The sequence below is a fragment of the Camelina sativa genome, chromosome 12, assembly GCF_030686135.1.
Source record: "Camelina sativa cultivar CO46 ecotype springtype chromosome 12, ASM3068613v1".
Classification (NCBI taxonomy): domain Eukaryota; kingdom Viridiplantae; phylum Streptophyta; class Magnoliopsida; order Brassicales; family Brassicaceae; genus Camelina; species Camelina sativa.
The window spans coordinates 22,324,124-22,342,311 of record NC_141891.1 but is presented as its reverse complement, the minus strand read 5'-3'; the positions used below and the strand labels follow the sequence as shown (position 1 = coordinate 22,342,311).

The 18,188-nt window shown below is 37.6% G+C and overlaps 3 protein-coding genes across 4 annotated transcripts; 2 read left to right on the top strand and 1 right to left on the bottom strand.

Annotated features, from left to right (window-relative positions):
• The first annotated feature begins 5 nt into the window (after window positions 1-5).
• LOC104732397 (uncharacterized) lies at window positions 6-1,496 on the top strand. Of its 2 annotated transcripts, none has more exons than XM_010451936.2 (6): window positions 6-126; window positions 281-373; window positions 474-630; window positions 806-897; window positions 979-1,086; window positions 1,184-1,496. In XM_010451936.2, the coding sequence occupies exons 1-6, from the start codon at window positions 40-42 to the stop codon at window positions 1,343-1,345; spliced, it is 699 nt and encodes a 232-aa protein (XP_010450238.1). In that variant the 5' UTR covers window positions 6-39; the 3' UTR covers window positions 1,346-1,496. The 2 variants fall into 2 exon arrangements, with proteins under 2 accessions (XP_010450238.1, XP_010450237.1); XM_010451935.2 differs by having other exon boundaries at window positions 474-708.
• A 313-nt stretch (window positions 1,497-1,809) lies between these two features.
• LOC104732398 (auxilin-related protein 2) lies at window positions 1,810-6,879 on the bottom strand. The gene is made up of 8 exons (XM_010451937.3): window positions 5,812-6,879; window positions 3,519-4,965; window positions 3,282-3,426; window positions 3,095-3,195; window positions 2,935-3,000; window positions 2,629-2,718; window positions 2,332-2,508; window positions 1,810-2,194 (listed from the first exon to the last, which is right to left on the bottom strand). The coding sequence occupies exons 1-8, from the start codon at window positions 6,426-6,428 to the stop codon at window positions 2,156-2,158; spliced, it is 2,682 nt and encodes an 893-aa protein (XP_010450239.2). The 5' UTR covers window positions 6,429-6,879; the 3' UTR covers window positions 1,810-2,155.
• A 622-nt stretch (window positions 6,880-7,501) lies between these two features.
• Window positions 7,502-8,004, top strand: LOC109128165 (uncharacterized). The gene is made up of 2 exons (XM_019233984.1): window positions 7,502-7,624; window positions 7,696-8,004. Exons 1-2 carry the CDS (start codon window positions 7,502-7,504, stop codon window positions 8,002-8,004), a joined length of 432 nt encoding a protein of 143 aa, XP_019089529.1.
• The last annotated feature ends 10,184 nt before the right edge of the window (window positions 8,005-18,188 follow it).

The following is an 18,188-nucleotide window of genomic DNA, read 5'->3' as shown; positions in this document are numbered from 1 at the left end:
TCATCACTCACAAATTCAATCGTCTTCCTTGTTTCTCCAATGGAGGAGAATTTGGCGAAACCAGCTTCGAAACGGACCTCTATTAAATCCCAATCCGAGTTCGATCACTCTATAAGGAAACAAAAGGTTCACCTTTCAATTTCCGTTTCTGTTTTAGATGACCTGGAATCTCTCTGTTTATGAATTTGTGTTCATAGCTTATTAAAAGAATCTTTCATGTGTTATGGTTGCTGTTGGCTAATGTATGTCAAAATGGGTGCGTTGATATATATATACACAGTTTAGAGAAAACTGTTTCAGAAGAGTTAGAGAAGATAGGACTCGTTTGCTGTGGAAGTTGAGGCTCTCTGATTGTCAATCTTCTGATCAAAAGGTTTGTTTTTTTTTTTTCTTTCTTTTCGTCCTCTGTTTTTGGAATCCCAATAATGGAGAAAAAAAAATGCTGATGAGGTTTAGGTTTCTTTTACTTTCAGGAGATTATCAATTCTGCTTTCCATGATATTGTAACTGATGAATTGAAAAAATTAGAGGATTCGTCGAGAAACCTCTCGGGGAATCAGACTGTAACTCCTGATTGTGATGATATATTATGGGAATATGAGGAGCAAGGTCTTAAAGCTGTTTATGAAGGTGATAGTGAAGAGATTTTGTTGCAAATGCAACAGATATTTTACAAGGATTTGTGTTCAGAGACTACTACAGTAAATGGTTAAACCATTATTTTTTTTTTTTTTTTTTCTCCATGATATTTGCGTTGAAAAAGAAACATGAGTGAATACTGATGCCTTCGTGGCGCTGTTTCCAGGATCGTATGTTCAGATCCAAACATGGGAAGACGAGGAAGATGATTACTTGGCCACCTTGGTTTCTCAGAATATGTGTTTAAATAGTCAACTGGTAGGTTTTCTCTTTCACAGGGCAGCCTTGTTTTCTCAAATACCTTAGAAACCAGTTAACTGTTCTGATATGTTTTTCCAGGAGCTAAAACAGATATGGTGTCCGATATGCAAGCAAGGAGAGCTTATGGAGAATCACCGACAAATCTACTGCAACATGTGTAATATGCAGCTGAACAAAGGCCAAGAGGTTCAGATTCTTCTTCTTTATAGCTCTCTTTGTCACTCTCAGCCCCTGAACTTGTCCTTGATTTTTTTTCTTTCTCGGATTCAATTCTTTGCATCAGGTTAATCTGGACATTCTGCAAGAACGGTTAGCAGAAGCGCACGCTGAGCATCTCGAGAGAGGATGCAGATTGAAACCCGAGTTCACTGTTCAGACTAACTATAATTTGAAGGCCTTGTACATAACATGTGAAGCTTGTAATACATTTGAGGTTGTTGTATAAGCTTTTAACTTTAAAAGATGGGTACACATAATTTTTCCCGGAGATCATTAGGCACGGTGGAATTCTGCAGATGTCGCTTATTTGACTTTAGCAACATTCTTCTTCTCTATACTTATATAATGGAAATGCTGAAATCCAATTTACTGTGAAAGTTGAGAATACATAATCCTAATCGCTGCAACTCGGACAAGTGATCAATAATTCAATATAGACATTACGGATAAAACGATTTCTAAACTGGATCGGGTCTCTGTTTTACTAGTTCAAACTTCAAATCGTGAGACACTCCGACTGATATCACAATATACCTAACAAAAAGACAAAAACTGTCTAATTCCTCTGTGAAGATGTATCGGAATATACAAACACGCTCACAAAGACTATCTAGCCTGATTATACTAACTTCAGACCATGATGGATAGAAAAAGCGACACTAGATCGCCAACAGAGTCGCATCGTGCCACTTCAAAGAATGTTACATGCATATATATAAATAGTTTGGAAACAACAATACACAGCTCTCAAGTATTGTGTTTTGATACAGAAATCAACATCAATACATCTGACATCATACTCTTAAAGAAGGGTAATGAGAAGGAAAAATTAGCAACAAAAATAAAATAATACCCAATTGCTGCGTGGTATATGATGATGCAGTGCTGGGTCATCAGTCTTGGGAATACATATTCTATGAACAACTCTCTGCTTCCAACTTGGGCACCGTCTTTTGGCTTTTTATGAATGCCACATACTTCATCTTTTGGGCGACAGACAAACAACAAACTATCAAAAACATAGTCCCAGGTTTTTTCAAAAAAGTTCTTCGGAGTTGAACTTGTTCCATGCTTCCTGTTTATTGTCATGAGAAAAGAGATGAAGCCCAATGCATTGTGCAGTTCTAGTTATCCATGAGGAAATGCAAAATCTAATTTGATTCGTTAGGGTCATCTGAAGTAGCAGTTCCTGAAAAATGGTCAATGACTTACTTTGAGCATGTCGAAAACTTTCTCGGCAATGTATTTCTGCTGGAGATTAGCGCCTTTTTGCTGAACTTTGTCAGGATGTATACAGAGAGTAGCCTTCCTGTAAACTTTCTTGACAGATGCACCGGTAATTAAATCGGTCAATGAAACAGGCTGCCAACCACATCCTGGCCAAAGAACCTGCTCATTTACATGGCAACATCAGAATAAGTTTGGATTCCTAACATTAGAAGAAAGTTTGGATTCCTAAATTGAACATCAGAGATATAAATAATAAAGAAAGAGGACAATAAGACATACATATTGTAACGTCGAAAGCAGAGCACGCAAGTTTCCCTCCTTCCCCGCACCCCAACGTCTTATCTCAACATCCAGGGTCTCACCAATCCTCTAAAACACAAGATACGTAGGTGATTAAACAAAATAAAATCAAGACAGATCCAGGTTTAAGGATGGTGGCACAATTTGTTTTACACTACTGGCTGCAAAAGGCGCCAGACTTAAATGTCTCAACAAAGCAACATGATTTGAGATGGGTACAACAGAGGAGGGAAAAGGAAGACACCGTGTAGATTTCAAGCTAAATCACGCCGTAAGGAAACTTACATCTTTCTCAGCTTGTTCTCTTTGTACTTGAAGATCACGTTCATTTTTCTCAGCAAGTGCTTTCGCCTGATAGAGAAAACAATTCATGTTAATATGCTGGTAAATCTTGTGTCATTATAAGATACAGAACCCATCAAAGAAAAACTCTAATGATACATACAGCCCGCTCCTGTGTCCTCTGGTGGCGTTCCAGCCTGGCACGTCGTCTCTCTTCAGTTTCTCCATCCACATCTTGAAAACCACCAGACTGGGAAGCAGGAGCTATATACAACACAGGGGGGTTTCAGTGCGACCAAGTTAACAGACATGAACATATTATTATGGATAAACCTCAGAGGTTGCAGTACCTCCAAATATTGAACTGAGATCATCAACAATGTTTGTTGCAGAAGAGGTCTTTCTCAAGTTCTCTGTTGCTCTAGAGGGCACTTGCGAAGATGGCCTGCTAGATTCGAAAGATCCTCCTTTGTTCCATGAATCCTGGAAAGGATCCTGAAACACAACCAGAATTATAGGAGGAGTCTAATTTCCTGTAAGGTTGTAAAGGACTTAAATCAGAACAGAAGTAGATAATCCCATCTCACCAAAGGGTTGGTTCTCTGTCGTGGAGCACTGTTTGGTCTAGAAACCGAGTTAAAGAAGGAGTCAAGATCATTGTTATTTTCTTGCTGCTGCTTAGCTTTAGCTTGGGCAGCTGCCCTTCCACGTGCCTCAGCAGCTGCCCTTTCCACAGCAGCTCGTTCTGCCCTAACCCTTGCTTCCTTCTCCCGCGCTTCAGCATTCGCCCTTTCTCTAGCTTCTGCTGCAGCTTTCTCAGCCTTTTCTCGTGCCCCTGCAGCTGCCCTTTCACGTGCTTCAGCATGGGCTCTTTGAACCGCTGCTCTTTCTGCACGCTCTCGGGCATCGGAAGCCTTCCCAACAGCAGCTCTCTGAACTTTCGCATGAGCTTCAGCGGCTGCTCTTTCACGTGCTTCCCTTGTAGCCCTCTCTAAGGCTTGCCTTGCCAATAGTCTTTCCCTTTCTCTCTCAATTCTTTTCTGCTCTCTTTCTCTATCCTCTCTCTCCTTCTCCTGGGCTTTTTCCATCTCTGCCTCCCTCTCTGCCCTTTCACGCTCCAATCTCACTTGCTTTTCTCGAAGTTCCCTTTCCCGAGAATCATGATTCTCCATGTGATCTCCTTCTCTACTTCTACTTGCCTTCAAATTTTCTTTCTCTCTCCTTTCCTTAGCATGTCTAAACTTCGCTTCTGCTTTATCCATGGCATCCTTCATGGCAGCAGCTGATGCAACAGCAGCAGAGAAAACATCAGAATCTTCACCAGAGTTAGGTTCAGGGTGTCCATTCGCAGCGGTCTGCTTTCTGCCCATAGAAAAATCATCAAGTTCATCCATTTGAGATGCTGTTGGGCTATTTACAGAAGCTCTAGCTGAACTAGGAACATAAGAGTGGTGGTTAGTGGAGCTCGATATAGAAGGCTCGTTGACCTTCTTTTTTACAGGACGTGTAGGTCTCGGTGGTGGAGGTCTCGCAGGTGGCGGAGCACTAGTAGGTTCCGTAAAGAGAGGGATCTCAGATACAGTAAGCCACACATCATCAGACGACTCAAAACTTCCTTCTGTACTGGTAGGTGGTGGAGCACTCGTATTTTGTGGCTCTAAAACATCGTCAAATGACGCTTTCTTAGAATGGTAACTCCTAGAACTTTCTACAGGTGACTGAGAGCCACTAATGTTTCCTGGCGGTCTTAAATGACTCTTGCCTCTACTATACGTACTTGGCACAGGATTTCCAAGACTATCGAGAGGGTCCATATCAACAAATACTCCTCCGTGGACAGATGAATGATCGGTTTTTCTGCTGTTGAATTTACCAATATCCTCCAAAGGATCAGTGAACCCTCCCGTGGAAGGCTCTCGAGGGGTTGATGCAGACTCCTCCAAGACTACAAATGGGTCTTCTTCCACAAGATTGGAAGATGTCTTGGCAGGCTGATACGGAGATTTCTGGGATTGACTGGTCTCTGAATTAGACCTGTTCAAAAAAAGTAGAGCATCTTTCAAACGATAAAAAGCTATGCCTATACAAAAAAAAAAAAAAAATCAAGATGAAACTTTCAGAGAGTATACAGATAAGAGAAGCTTCATAAGTGCTAAGCTACATTTCATTATGTAAATGTGATGGCTCTAAGCTCTATACATTGAGAAACCTCTCAAGTTATCTCTAGGAAAAACAAATTTGAAGCAATGACCCTAGCCACACAGATCAAGATGATAATTTGCATATGAATGACAAGCCAAAGGTTCAAGCTTGTGGATATTTCCTCAGAAAGAATGAGAGAGTACAAACTAACAGCTCCTCAATAAATACTAATATCGTTCATGCTACATTTCATTATGTAAATGTTATTGCTCTAAGCTATGTGCTCTCAAGTCAGCTGTAGGAGAAACAAATGTGAAGAGCAGTGACCCTAGGCACAGATCAAAATGAAATTACGCATATGAACGACAAGTAAAAGGTTGAAACTTTCTGAGATTTCTCTCTTAAGTTCAGAGAGTACACATAAGAGAACCTTTTATGCAAGTAAACAGCTATCATAAGCACCATACAGTTCATGCAACCCAAATCCTAACCAGTAACCACAGATGAAGAAGAAGCGTAAATATAAGTGTTTCGAAGGAGAACCAAACCCGGGAATCAAACAGCTCTATATACAAGAGATTACTTTTAAGGTTCAGAGAGTACACATATAAGAGAACAGTTGTCCATTACGAACCAATACAGTTCATGCTACAAGCTCTATACCATTGAGCCATTTCACGCAAGCAAGTTCCCAAATTAGAAGAGCAGTAACAAGAGATGAAGAAGAGTGAATAGTACCGTTTAGGTGGAGGGGAGCTAGTGCGACCAAAGCCGGGAATCAAATCATCAAAAACGGAGCTACCCTTGTTCTCTCGGTCACTGTCTGTCTCACTTTTCCCCAAATTGGTGCCCATGAGATCATCGAAGGGAGAAGTGTTGTGCTTCCTGTGCTTTGCAGGTGAGGAGATGGAAGAGAAAACGTTCTCAAACCTAGCTGAGTGAGAAGAAGTGGAAGGGATTTGGAGCTCAGGAATAGACTCAAACACATCCTCATCATCGTAGACAGGTTTGTCATAGACCGGCACGGACGCTGATTTGGATTTGGGCTCCTTGAACATAGCATCATAGTCAAAGGCCGGTGCAGATGGAGAACGAGAATCACCAGAAGAGGATCCGTACTTTGGTGGTGGGCCGCTAAACACATCTTTGAAGAGAAGATCATCACCATCGCGGCCAAGATCGTCAAACACCGGCGAAGGATCGGACTTTTTCCCGGCGGCGTTGGCGAAGCTATAGGAAGAAGCGAAACTGTTGAAATCAGCGGCAGAAGAGTTCGATTGAGGAGCCATCGGAGCTGATTTGCCCTGTGGTTTCAATCCCAAGTCTCTCGCTAACAATCCTGTGAAATCATCCATTTGGATTCCTTCAATTTCTCTTTTACCTCCAAAAATCGAAAAGCTTTAGATTTTCCCACCAGAAATGAAGACGAGATTATCCTCAGATCTGACTCGCCATTAACGAATCCGATCAAAGCATTTGATTTCAAAAGAGCTCCCTTTTTTTTTTTTTTCTTTGGTTTCCCAACTTGTTTTGTGTCTATGGTTTCTTCTCCGACTCGTACATTGTTTTTCCCAGTCTCCATAACTTCTTATTCTGTTTTTAATTATTGGACGGACATTTACATACTTTACAAAGTTGGTCCCTAAAATCTTAGAAATGAAATGGCACTTCCTAAAATTTTGGATTAAGGATTCACCTCCTTGGTAAAAGGATTTGGAATATTTTTTTCAATCTTTTTTTTGGTAAGAAGGATTTTTGAGATACAGTTCAAATCCTTTAATTTCATTTTTTTCTCAAGTCCTTCTTACCAAAAAATAAAAATAAAATAAAATTAAGTATTATAATTAACTGTTCAAATCGAAAGATTTGGTGGATTTAAAGAAACTTTAAGGATTTCAATTAACTGTCTAAATCCTTAAATTTTCTTTTTTTGGTAATCGATTATAAAAATTTAAAGATTTGGAATCCTTCCTTTTTTATAATCCATACCACTAACCTTTTTCTTTGTTAAAGAATCTTCCACTTTGGTTTCTTTCGGGAAAACGGCCTATTCCCTCCTGAACTAAGTTACTTTATCGCACACATTCCTGAAACTTTAAACTGTGCCTAATACTTCCTCAACTCTTCTAAAATTTGAATTTCCCACATCAACTACACCATTCCGGATTAAAACCCCAAATCTCGAGACGGTGTTGCGTTGCCGTTAACGGGATGATGACTAGGACTACACGTAAGCACTCGAACGATGTCGTTTAACACTCGAACACGTTCTTTGGCCATAAGTTAAACGACGTCGTTTATAGAATTGGGGGTTTTTCTCGATTTAGGGTTCTTCTCCTTCCTTATTTCGCAAAACAAATCGCAAAATTGAGAGAGTAAAACAGAGAGAAACACTGAGAGATCGAGAAGCGAAGGATTTGTAGCTGAAATGGGTGAGAGAGGAAGAGGAATTCCAAAGAAATGTAGATGTGGAGAGAATGCATTCTTGAGAACATCAAAGACTGTGAAAAATCCAGGGAGACTTTTTTATGCATGTCCATTTGCAGATGAGGTAATGGTTGTATTATTGGGTAGTTAAGCTAGAAATTGTGAAATTTTAATATATTCTTTAATTATGTGCAGAAAAGTCATGGTCACTTGTTCAAGTGGACCGATGAATCAATGGTTGAAGAGATTGAAGATATGATTCCGAGAATTAATGATCTTGAAGGAGCTTCATTGACCTTAAGAAAAGGTTTAGATGTGTGCGAATCAGAAATGGAAACTCTTGCAATGGAGACTCGCACATGTGAAGCTGTGGTCAGCCGATTTGATAAAGAGCTAAGGAGTTTTGAGAAAGAACTTCAAGGATGCAAGATGGAATTGCGTGGATTGAAGAACATTGTCGTGTGTGTTGTGTTGATGGTTCTTGTTTATGTGTTTGTATTGTAATATGTATGGCATGGTAGATGTACAAGGTGTTGTGTTTGTGTTTGAGACAATATTTAAGAAATGTGATTAGTTCATAAAGGTGTTACAAAAGATTATAACCAAAACATGGTTCAAAGGTTCTTATAAAGACCAAAAAGGTGAACTAAAAGGTTCTTACAACAGACCAATATTACTTAAACCAAAACATGAACTTAAATGTTATATAGCCCATTTTGCTTCATTTTTAATTTGAAAAATCCCTACTTATTCTTACTACCCCATCTTTTCCAATATTTTCAAAATCCATCTCTACCCTTCTCTCTTCTTATATTATATAATAAATTTGAATTACAAAAGAAAAAAGAAAAAAAAAATAACCAATAATTAAAATTCTCTCTCCTCTCTCATTTGTCAAAAAAATCAAATAAAACAACGGTCATGCTCTTGTTGAGCTTGGAGACTCTCTTCTTCTTCTTCTTCTTCTTCTTCATCCACCATTAACACACACTTGCAGGTAGTTTTAATCTCTCTTATTCTCTAAATTTCCTTAGATATAACATTGTTTAATGAAATTGTTGTGGAATTTCAATTTGAATGAGTGAAAAAATTGTAGATTTGTAAATTTATTTGGTCTTTATGCTTGTTAAGGTTAGTAGACTTGTTTTCTTAGTGGATTAAGGTCTTGCGTTGGTTATTATGATTGAGAAATGTTGAATTTGAGATTGAATGCCGGATTCTGTAAACAATTTTGGGGATTTCAGATCTGGGACAAAAATTTGGTGCAACTGAGACAAATGGGTACAACTATGTAGGAAATTAAGGATCCAGAAATTTGGTACAACTGAGACACATGGGTACAACTATGTTTATGAACTGCTACTAAAAAATGGAAATTGACTGTTTTCTTTCTCTTTCTTTTTCAGGTGACAATGCCAAAGACTGCAATCATACGCTTTCTTTATGATGGATACTATTCAAGTATTGGAGAAGATGTACGATGGATTTCAAGAGAAGATAAGGAAGTGTATTCTTTTCTTATGAAGACATCATCTAGTGATGTATCATATGCTAACTTGGTTGAGAAGATATGCAGCAAGATAAAGGTAGATGTGGCTATGAAAAATCTGAGAGTTAGTTACTTTCCCTTCTCATTCCCAAACTATAAGGGAATACCAAATTATATTTGAGATGATGAAGATGTTGTGTGTTATTTAAAGGATGTGTCTAAAGAAGGGTTTAGAAGTGTTTTGCATGTCGAAAGTACCAATAATGAAGAACAAAATCAGGGGATCGATGAAAATGAGGGGTTTGATCAAGTTTTGATAAAGGATTTGGCAACAAGAAATCTTCCAAATAATGAAGAGATTGCTCTAATTGGTGGAGCGAATGATAGTGGTGGAGCAAATGATACTGGTGGAGTGAATAAAGAGATTGCTCTAATTGATGGAGTGAATAAAGAGATTGCTCTAATTGATGGAGTGAATAAAGAGATTGCTCTAATTGATGGAGTGAATAAAGAGATTGCTCTAGTTGGTGGAGTGAATGGTAGTGGTGGTGGTGGTATCATCGATATGTACGTAAGAGAACCATCACTACAAAATCTGGTGGTGGTCGAGAATGAAGATAGAGATGTAGAAGGAAACCAGTCTGGACCTCTTTTATGGGAAGATGGTCTTGATTTCACGATAGGCCAGGAATTTGGAAGCAAAAAAGCAATACAAAGTTTAATTGAAAAGGCTGGACATACGAATTGTTTTGAGTTTGTTGTAAAGCATTCGGAGCCATTGAGATATGTGGCAAAATGTTCTGAAGCACATAATGGTTGCAATTGGTACGTAAGAGCTGCAAGGAGGGATAAGTCTAAGCCTTTCTCTATAAGAACTCATAGAAATATTCATACATGCTCTCGGTCAAGAACAAGTACAGGGCGAATTAGAAGGAAAGGTACACCAAATATGGTTGCTTCTTTATTGGCTGCAGATTATCCGGGTGAAATTGCCACGCCAACTCCAAAAGCTCTCATTCACTTGGTTCAAAGAAGATTTGGTGTGAAGGTGTCATACTCTACCGCGTGGAGAGGAAAAAAAGAAGCTGCAGATGATGTTCGAGGTACCCTAGAGGAAGGTTTTAGGCTTATGTATTCGTATATGTTCATGTTAGAAAAGATGAATCCTGATACAGTGTCATATGTGGAAGTGGATGAGGAACATAAGTTTAAGTACTTGTTCTTCGCACTAGGAGCTTCCATTGAAGGCTTCCGAGTCATGAGAAAAGTGATCATTTTGGATGGAACCCACCTTAAGACTGCATATGGTGGAGTTCTACTTGTTGCTACAGCTCAAGATCCCGATCATCACCATTATCCGCTTGCTTTTGGTGTAGTGGATGGCGAGAATAATGAAAGTTGGTTTTGGTTTCTCGAAAAGCTCAAATCGCTAATACCAGATGGACCTGAAATTGTGTTTGTTTCTGACAGAAACTTCAGTCTCCTCAGGGCAATAGCAATGCTCTATCCATTGTCTCACCATGGGCATTGTATCTACCATTTGTCTCAGAATGTGAAAGGAAAAGTTATTGGAGTAAACAGAGCAATATGTGCCAAAAAGTTCAGGCAATGTGCTCGGGCTTATACAGAGGCAGAGTTCTTACAGCTTTATGGTGATTTTTCGTCAACATATCCTTCGGCACGTTTGTATCTAGATGAGCAGACGGAGATAAAGCACTGGGCTAGATGTTATTTTCCTGGAGAAAAATACAACCTGGACACAAGCAATGCTGTTGAATCGATTAATGGTGTTTTAGAAAATGCAAGGAACTACTCACTGTTACAAATGATAGATGCTATTATCGAGAAAATGATTGAGTGGTTTGCTAAACATAGAAAAGCTTCTGCAGAAATATCAACTGCACAGAAGCTGGTTCCTTTTGTGGAGAAAGAACTTCACAAAACATGTAAGGAAGCAAAACTGTTGGTGGTGAATGAGCTAAACTGTTACCGACTTGAATATAGTGTGATAGGTAGTGATGGTCTACAATATGTGGTTAATTTGAGATGCAAAACTTGCAGCTTTAAACGATTTGATATAGACAAATATCCATGTGTGCATGCAGTAACAGCTGCAAGAGAAGCAAAGAAGGAAGCAGATCCTGAGATAGAGTTACATGACTTGTGCTCAAAATGTTACTGGATTGAGGTTTGGGTTTTGGCGTATTCAAGGACGATTTATCCGGTTCCCCATAGTTGTCAATGGACTGTTCCCGAGGAGACGATGAAACGGTTAATCTTGCCTCCGAATTATGATGTTAAACAAGGAAGAAGACAAGAAAAAAGGTTCGCATCTGTTGGAGAACATAGAGGAAAAGGAGGTAAGAAGAAGTCGAAGAAGCCGACTGGTACGAGTGAGTGGTTTGACAAAGATGGTGACCAAAAATTGATATCTGATTGATGATTTTAGGAACGTTGGTGTTTGTATTTGTTCTGTTTCTGATTGAGTTGTCCTGTCTTGGTACAACTAGGTACAACCGGTACAACTATAGTCTATTGCCAAAATATAAAATTAAATTAGAAAACTTAGAACCAAAATATAAAAATTTGGTCTTTTAAGGTTACTTTGTATGTAACAATCACAAAATTTTAACATAATCCACTTCACATGTGAAAAACAAATCTAAACCATAGAAATCCAAATTCTTCAATAAACAATCTTAGTATTTTAGAGTTTCTTTGTATATAATGACCACAAATTATGAGAATCAAGAAATAATGGTGATTTCAAACATTTATATACAAGATGACATAGGGATTCTATTCTAATTATGTAATATCATAAGTACAACTAGAAAAAATTGATCTAGAGTGAAGAACAACTAATTTTTGTGGTTTTTAGAACAAAGAACAACTATATTAATTTAAGTACAATTGTGTACAACTGGACAACTATATGAATTTTTGACGGCGCAAACAATTATTTTTTATACATGTGATGTTCTTTGACGGCGCCAGGTGTCACAATGTAGACTTTTGACGGTGCAAAAGGACAAAATATCAGTTGTAACAGATACGTAGTTGTACTTAACTTTACTCAGTTGTACCAGAATAATAGTGAAAAAAAAACAAAAAAAACCAAGAACATAGTTGTCCCTAGAAACACCAGTTGTACCTAAAATCAGTTGCATAATAAACACAGGATAATCCATAAACCCAAAACAAAATAACCCAAGAACATAGTTGTCCCTAGAAACACCAGTTGTACCTAAAATCGGTTGCATAATAAAGGATACATAAAAGACATGTTGGATATCCAGACAAGTTTTCATAACTACACAAACAAATATCACTTCTTTGTTTTTTTCGCAGCCGTGAAAGGAGTAGTGATGAACTTTGACGGACTGAGCTTCCTCTTCTCTCTGGGAGCTTCATGTTCTCCTTCACCATCACCAGTTGGCTCTCTCGGAGCTTCATGTTCTCCTTCACCTTCTTCCCCAACTCCTTCTTTTTCTATTTCTTCTCCTTCTCCTTCTTTTTCCGTTCCTTCTTCTTCTCCTTCACCATCACCAGCTGGCTCACCTTGTCCTTCTCCTTCTTTTCCTCCTTCTCCTTCTTTTTCTCCTTCTCCTTCTTTTTTTATTCCTTCTCTCATCTGAACCTCAAATCGTTCTTGCATATCACTCACAAATTCTCCTTGTTTTTCTGGTCTCGTTCCTGTTCTTTCTCCCATCTGAATTTCAACTTCTCTTTCTGTTTCTGTTCCTGTTCCTGTATCACCAGCACTAGTTCCTTCTGTCCTCCCAGCCTCAGCATCTATCCATGCAGAAAATGAATTCCCAAGATTCTCTCTATACTGGAAATTTATTCCCAAGCTTTCAATATTTTTGAGCCTCCTATCAAATTCATCTATCTTCTTATCTATCTTCTGATTAACTTATGTGAATCCATTTTCCATGGCTTTCATCAACCTCTCCTCAAGCTCCTTCAAACTAGTCAGATTTCTTTGTTGTTGGTGCTCCTCCATATGTTCAGCTGCTGACACGTATTCTTGTTGCTGCTCCTCCAAATGTTCGACTTGTGGAACATTTGCCTCTCCAAATCCTCGAGAAGCAATATCTTTCTTATAAAGCTTTTCCCACCAAATCTCCTTCTTCTCTACATCCAGACGCTCGTTCCATTCATCAGCAAATGGGTCCATAAAATCATCATCTTCATGTTGTTCCATGATGCGATGCAAAAGATGTTGCTGCTCCTCCAATGGTTCTAAGATACTTATGATGTCCTGTAAAGTACAATAAAACAAAGATTAAAATAATGATCTTATAAAATTTTGCTAATCTACTAATGGTCCCGACATCTTACCTTCTCTGTCCCAAGTTTTTCGTTTATTTCTTCAAGTGGATAACCTTTCATCAAAGAATATTTGAGTTTTTTCTTGCACATCAATGGGCAGCCATCTCTAGCGCCTATTACCACTTCTTGATATTCTCTGGACAGCTGGGGAATGCACTCAAACGCCAAAACCTGTAAAATATGTTACACAATCAAATATCTTAAAATCATAGAAAATAAACAGACTTATTAATTAGTCCTTATCTATTACCTCAAGAGGAATTATGAACCCTGGAAATAACATTTGATCTATCACTTTGCCTTTGCAATGTTTCATCTCATGATATATCGTTTTGATATTGTCTTCAAAAGTCATTCACCCCCATGGAAATGTTTCTACCGCTTTCAAATCACCCACTATCTTCAGAATGAAAGGATATATGCTATCATACTTTTTCTTTCCTCTTATCACCTTGGCTAAGAATAAAAGGACAGCCACTTGCAAGCGATCTCCATTGCATTTATCCTTCATTGAATCTAGCTTCTCTTCCACATCCTTCACTGTAACATTTTTAGACCCAAAAACCCTTAAGAAAAAGTCAAAATTTCCATATTCCTTCTCATTAAATCCTAAATCATAATCATGGCAATCAAAACCAGTGATGAGAGCATGTTCTCTCATTGAATAGCGTATGGGTACGCCATTCACTACGAACCAGCAGACTTTACGTTTAGCTATACGAGCAGTCCGTAATAGAAGCATCCACATTGCCATAACCTTATTATTTTCGTGCCTAGCCATGTGCCATACGTGCCTGAACTGCTTGTGTTTCTTAAACCATGCCTTTTCTGATGGTTCGAGCTTCTTTAACATATCCAGCGTACTAGCAATTTGACACCTTGATGAAAGCTTGGGATGATTTCCATAGACGCTTGGATCACTAAAATATAACTTTGGTTCAATAGGTTGAGTAACCTCCTCCGTATCAGTCTCTGTTTCCTGAAATACAAACACAATTTTACAAAAAAATTAAGTGTCACAGCATAGTTGTACCTAGTTGTAATATGTTGTACTAAACAAAATAAATTACCTCCTGGTCAGAGACATGTCTCGGATGGATATGTGATGAATTCACTGGACCAGATTCGCCTACTTGATCTTCCCCGACCTCATCCACTACATTTTCACCAACTTTCTCTCCCACGACATCATCCACTACATCATCCTTTACATTTTCACCTGCTATCTCCAATTGCTTTATTCTTTCGGATCTTCTAGTACCACTTCTTACAGTAGATCCTCCTCCTCTGGTTTTAACCATTTTGATTGGTACCTAAAACAACAAATTTATATCAAACTTTGAAAATCCTTGAAAATCAGTCTCATTATCTACATAAACTCACACTCACACAATCCAAACGGGTCCAAAAGAAACTCAAACTCTCACAATCTCATTATCGAAAGCAAAGAGATAAAAACTCACTCAAAAACAAACTCAAACTCACACAATCCGAACATAAACACAACACAAACACAAACTCAAACTCAAACTAACACAATCTCACAAACTCAATCCGAACACAACCTCACATAAACGGATCTCATTATCTATCTACACTCAAACTCACAACACATTTCACGAAATCATTTCAAAAACACACTTCCCGATTTCATATCCTTTTCACAAAATTCAGAGAACTAAACCCAACAACTAGTCGATCAAAGCAAAGAAATAAAGAGAATGGCTTACAATGACCGGCAGCTGAGAGGAAACGAACGGCGAATTCCGATTTCTCACGGCGAATTTTGATTCTCACGGCGGATTTCTCCAAAGAGAAGAAGAAAGGGGATTGAGAGAAACAGATGACAAAAAAGAGAAGAAGAAGACGAAAGAGTATCGAGAGGAGAAGAAAAGAATAAGATGAAACGGGATTAATCGACCTCTGCAACTGTCGACTCGAGTCGGAGGAGAAGAAACACGAGAAGAAAAAAAAAGAGAATAAAGAAATTAGGGTTTGGTTATGGATTTGGGAATTTAAGATCCGATACCCATATCTAGACCCAAATTTAGGTTGGGTCTGTAAATATGAAAGAAACCTTAAATTTATTTGTCTTTTATTAATTTTCTAAATAAAAATAAAATTTTAAATACAATTTTTAATTAGGGGGGTTAAATAGAATAGAATTGGAGGAGAAGGGACCAGAGAGATTTAAATCCTACTGAATTACTACAGATCTATTGATGCCTTGAATTGACGAGCCAATTAAAATGTAATCTTCATGATCAAGCTTCTTTTGTGATGATACGCAAAACATGACAACAAGGAACTCCACTCATATCTACATGCACATCTTTTTAATCTTATGTTCACATATAATAAGAGATACTTGACTCACAAACTTTATTTCTACCTTCTAATCATGGAACAACCTTGTAGAACTTGAGCTTCTTCTCCTCAACCTCGATCAAATTTTCTATTTTAGGAGGTATTGTACATGTATGGCTACACACTTCTGTTTTTCTCAAATCAGTATGTGCCATGGCTCTTCTCCTTATTGTCTCCAATATTTTCACTATTGGCATATACCTTGCATTGTTAAAAGATCCAGAGATGTTGTGAACATGTATACAAGAGGATGCTCCTGTGGAAAAAACACGGCTGCAATGTTTTGGATTTTTTTCCATGATGGCTTCAAACAAACGCACTTCATAGGTCTTAACTAATTCCATATTTGCTTCATACTGAGTCATGGTGTAACTTTTTGTTACTTGCCAAAACAGTTTTTTCATATCGCTTTGATGAGAAAACATCTTCTTCAGGTTCTCATAGACATGTGTAGCCCACAACCTATGTTCAACATAAGGTAATTTCCTTTCCAGTGCATCCAACAAGCCCTAAATATGTAAAACCAACAGCTTATATTAGTAAACTTCCATTGCATTTTACCTTGTTGTAAAGCTAACACAATGGAGATATACATTTTTATCAGATTTTACAGTAAACCCTCCATCCTGTAGTCTGTAGATTGAAATCAACCTTCAACTTTTGTATGAACCACAATTGTCTTATTTTTTGTATCAACAACGACATAAGCAATTATATATACCATTGCTAGCATCCCTTCCCACAACAACCAAAAATTATCCTTTAAGTGTGCATTTCATAAAACAACCATCTTGTACAAAGATATATACGACGACACCATATATATACCACATCTTGTGGATGATTGCAAGGCACACAAAAAATATAAGGAACATATCTAATACAACATAATCAAGTATTGTGTCTGACACATTGTTGGCTCATAGTAGTTCTAAAAAAAACAACTAATTGTCAATATAACAAAAATTTATTGAAATTTAGAATTTTACTAAACAAAGGAAGGAGCGCTAAGTGAAAATCTTTCAGCCTAGAAAACTACTTTTTATGGTCACGGTTGATGATGTTTATGGCTTTTAGCCATTTTACATTTGTTTATGCTTACTATTAAATTGAAGTTCTTTTCAATCTCATCTTGCATCCGCTTTGGTCTAAAATCAGGATCTCATTAAAAGGTTCACTTAAGAAATTCTAATATAATCGATCAGTTAGTAACATGTTCTAAAACTCGGTATCGCTCAGAACACAAAATTGTAAAACAATATTTTTGTAGGATTAAATTATATATGTCTAAATTACTTCGTTACTCAACGATTTCATGCAACAATGCAGTAAAACATGCAATTAGGAGTTAAATCTAGGTTCCGGTAAATAATTAGGTCTGCATGGTTAGCGAGTCTATTTCATGGAATTAGGAGTTAGTTATCCAAAATCCATATCGATTAGAATCAAGTATAGAATGAAGAACACTATAAACTGAGGTAGCATAAACTGAGAGATGAATATTTTTTAAGAAAATTAAAAAAAAAATTGTTTAGTGGGGAGGTTGTAACCCGATTATGATCTGATTTACTAGTCATGCGTTTAACCTAACCAAACTTAGCCGGTTAGTTTTATTTTTGGTTATTAAAGATTTTAAAAATTCTGCCGAATTAAGCGAAACTAGTTACGGTTCGATTTGAGAATTGGTTAATTAGGCTACTGAAGATTTAACCAAAATTATCTGCACCAACGCCATTGTCGTACATCGTCTTTCACCTACCGACGTAGGGCCTGTTTATGTAAAGTTCTGCAAATCTCGATAATGGCAGCTTCTTCTTCTGCAAAAAAACTTACAGATCTGCAAGTAGTTTTAATGGCAATTTGATTTTTAAAAAGTTAGCGACTGTCGCTGTTCAAATTAAAGCTTGAGTTTCTATCGCTGGATGAAACAGCGATTCTGAAATCTTCAATTTAGAGTCGCAGCGACCGGAATTTAAAAAATTTGAAAGAGAGATGAAAGTGAAGTTAGAAGAAAACTAAAAGAAATTCCGGTCGCTGGAATTAGTCGCAGCGATTCTCTCCCGAACAGGCCGTAGTCTCAAGAACTTATCACAGTTTCATATGTGATGGTTGAACAGGAAGAACGACTAAAAAGAAGGAATTGAAGAAGATGTCATGTTGAAAGAAAATTGTCGACGTCGTTGGAAAATTGAGAAAAAGGGGTAGGGCTTCTTTTATTATTAGACTTTAATTTAATCATTCCAAATTCATGATTTTATGTTATTTCATATACTAGAGGAATTTCTCCTTCTATTATATTAGGTTAGGGCTCCTTTTATTATGAAATTTTTTAAAAAAGGTTAGGGCTCCTTTTATTATGGTATTTAAATATAAGTTGGGCCAAACACATAAAATATTTTAATAAAACAATTTTTTTTTTGTTTGTTTAAAACACAAAGTAAAAACTTCATCTTCAATCTACGAAACCCTAATATAGAAGAGAACTCTACAACTGTCA

What these genes read in the sequence shown, in the direction of transcription:
- LOC104732397 (XM_010451935.2), top strand. Translation starts at nt 40, where the DNA reads ATGGAGGAGAATTTGGCGAAACCAGCTTCGAAACGGACCTCTATTAAA. An exon ending in AGAGACTACTACAGTAAATG is followed by an intron (nt 709 to 805) that starts GTTAAACCATTA and finishes CGCTGTTTCCAG; the next exon opens with GATCGTATGTTCAGATCCAA. An exon ending in TGTGTTTAAATAGTCAACTG is followed by an intron (nt 898 to 978) that starts GTAGGTTTTCTC and finishes ATGTTTTTCCAG; the next exon opens with GAGCTAAAACAGATATGGTG.
- LOC104732398 (XM_010451937.3), bottom strand. Translation starts at nt 6,428, where the DNA reads ATGGATGATTTCACAGGATTGTTAGCGAGAGACTTGGGATTGAAACCA. An exon ending in GAGAACAAGCTGAGAAAGAT is followed by an intron (nt 2,719 to 2,934) that starts GTAAGTTTCCTT and finishes CTTGTGTTTTAG; the next exon opens with AGGATTGGTGAGACCCTGGA. An exon ending in TGCTTTCGACGTTACAATAT is followed by an intron (nt 2,509 to 2,628) that starts GTATGTCTTATT and finishes GTAAATGAGCAG; the next exon opens with GTTCTTTGGCCAGGATGTGG.
- LOC109128165 (XM_019233984.1), top strand. Translation starts at nt 7,502, where the DNA reads ATGGGTGAGAGAGGAAGAGGAATTCCAAAGAAATGTAGATGTGGAGAG. An exon ending in CATGTCCATTTGCAGATGAG is followed by an intron (nt 7,625 to 7,695) that starts GTAATGGTTGTA and finishes AATTATGTGCAG; the next exon opens with AAAAGTCATGGTCACTTGTT.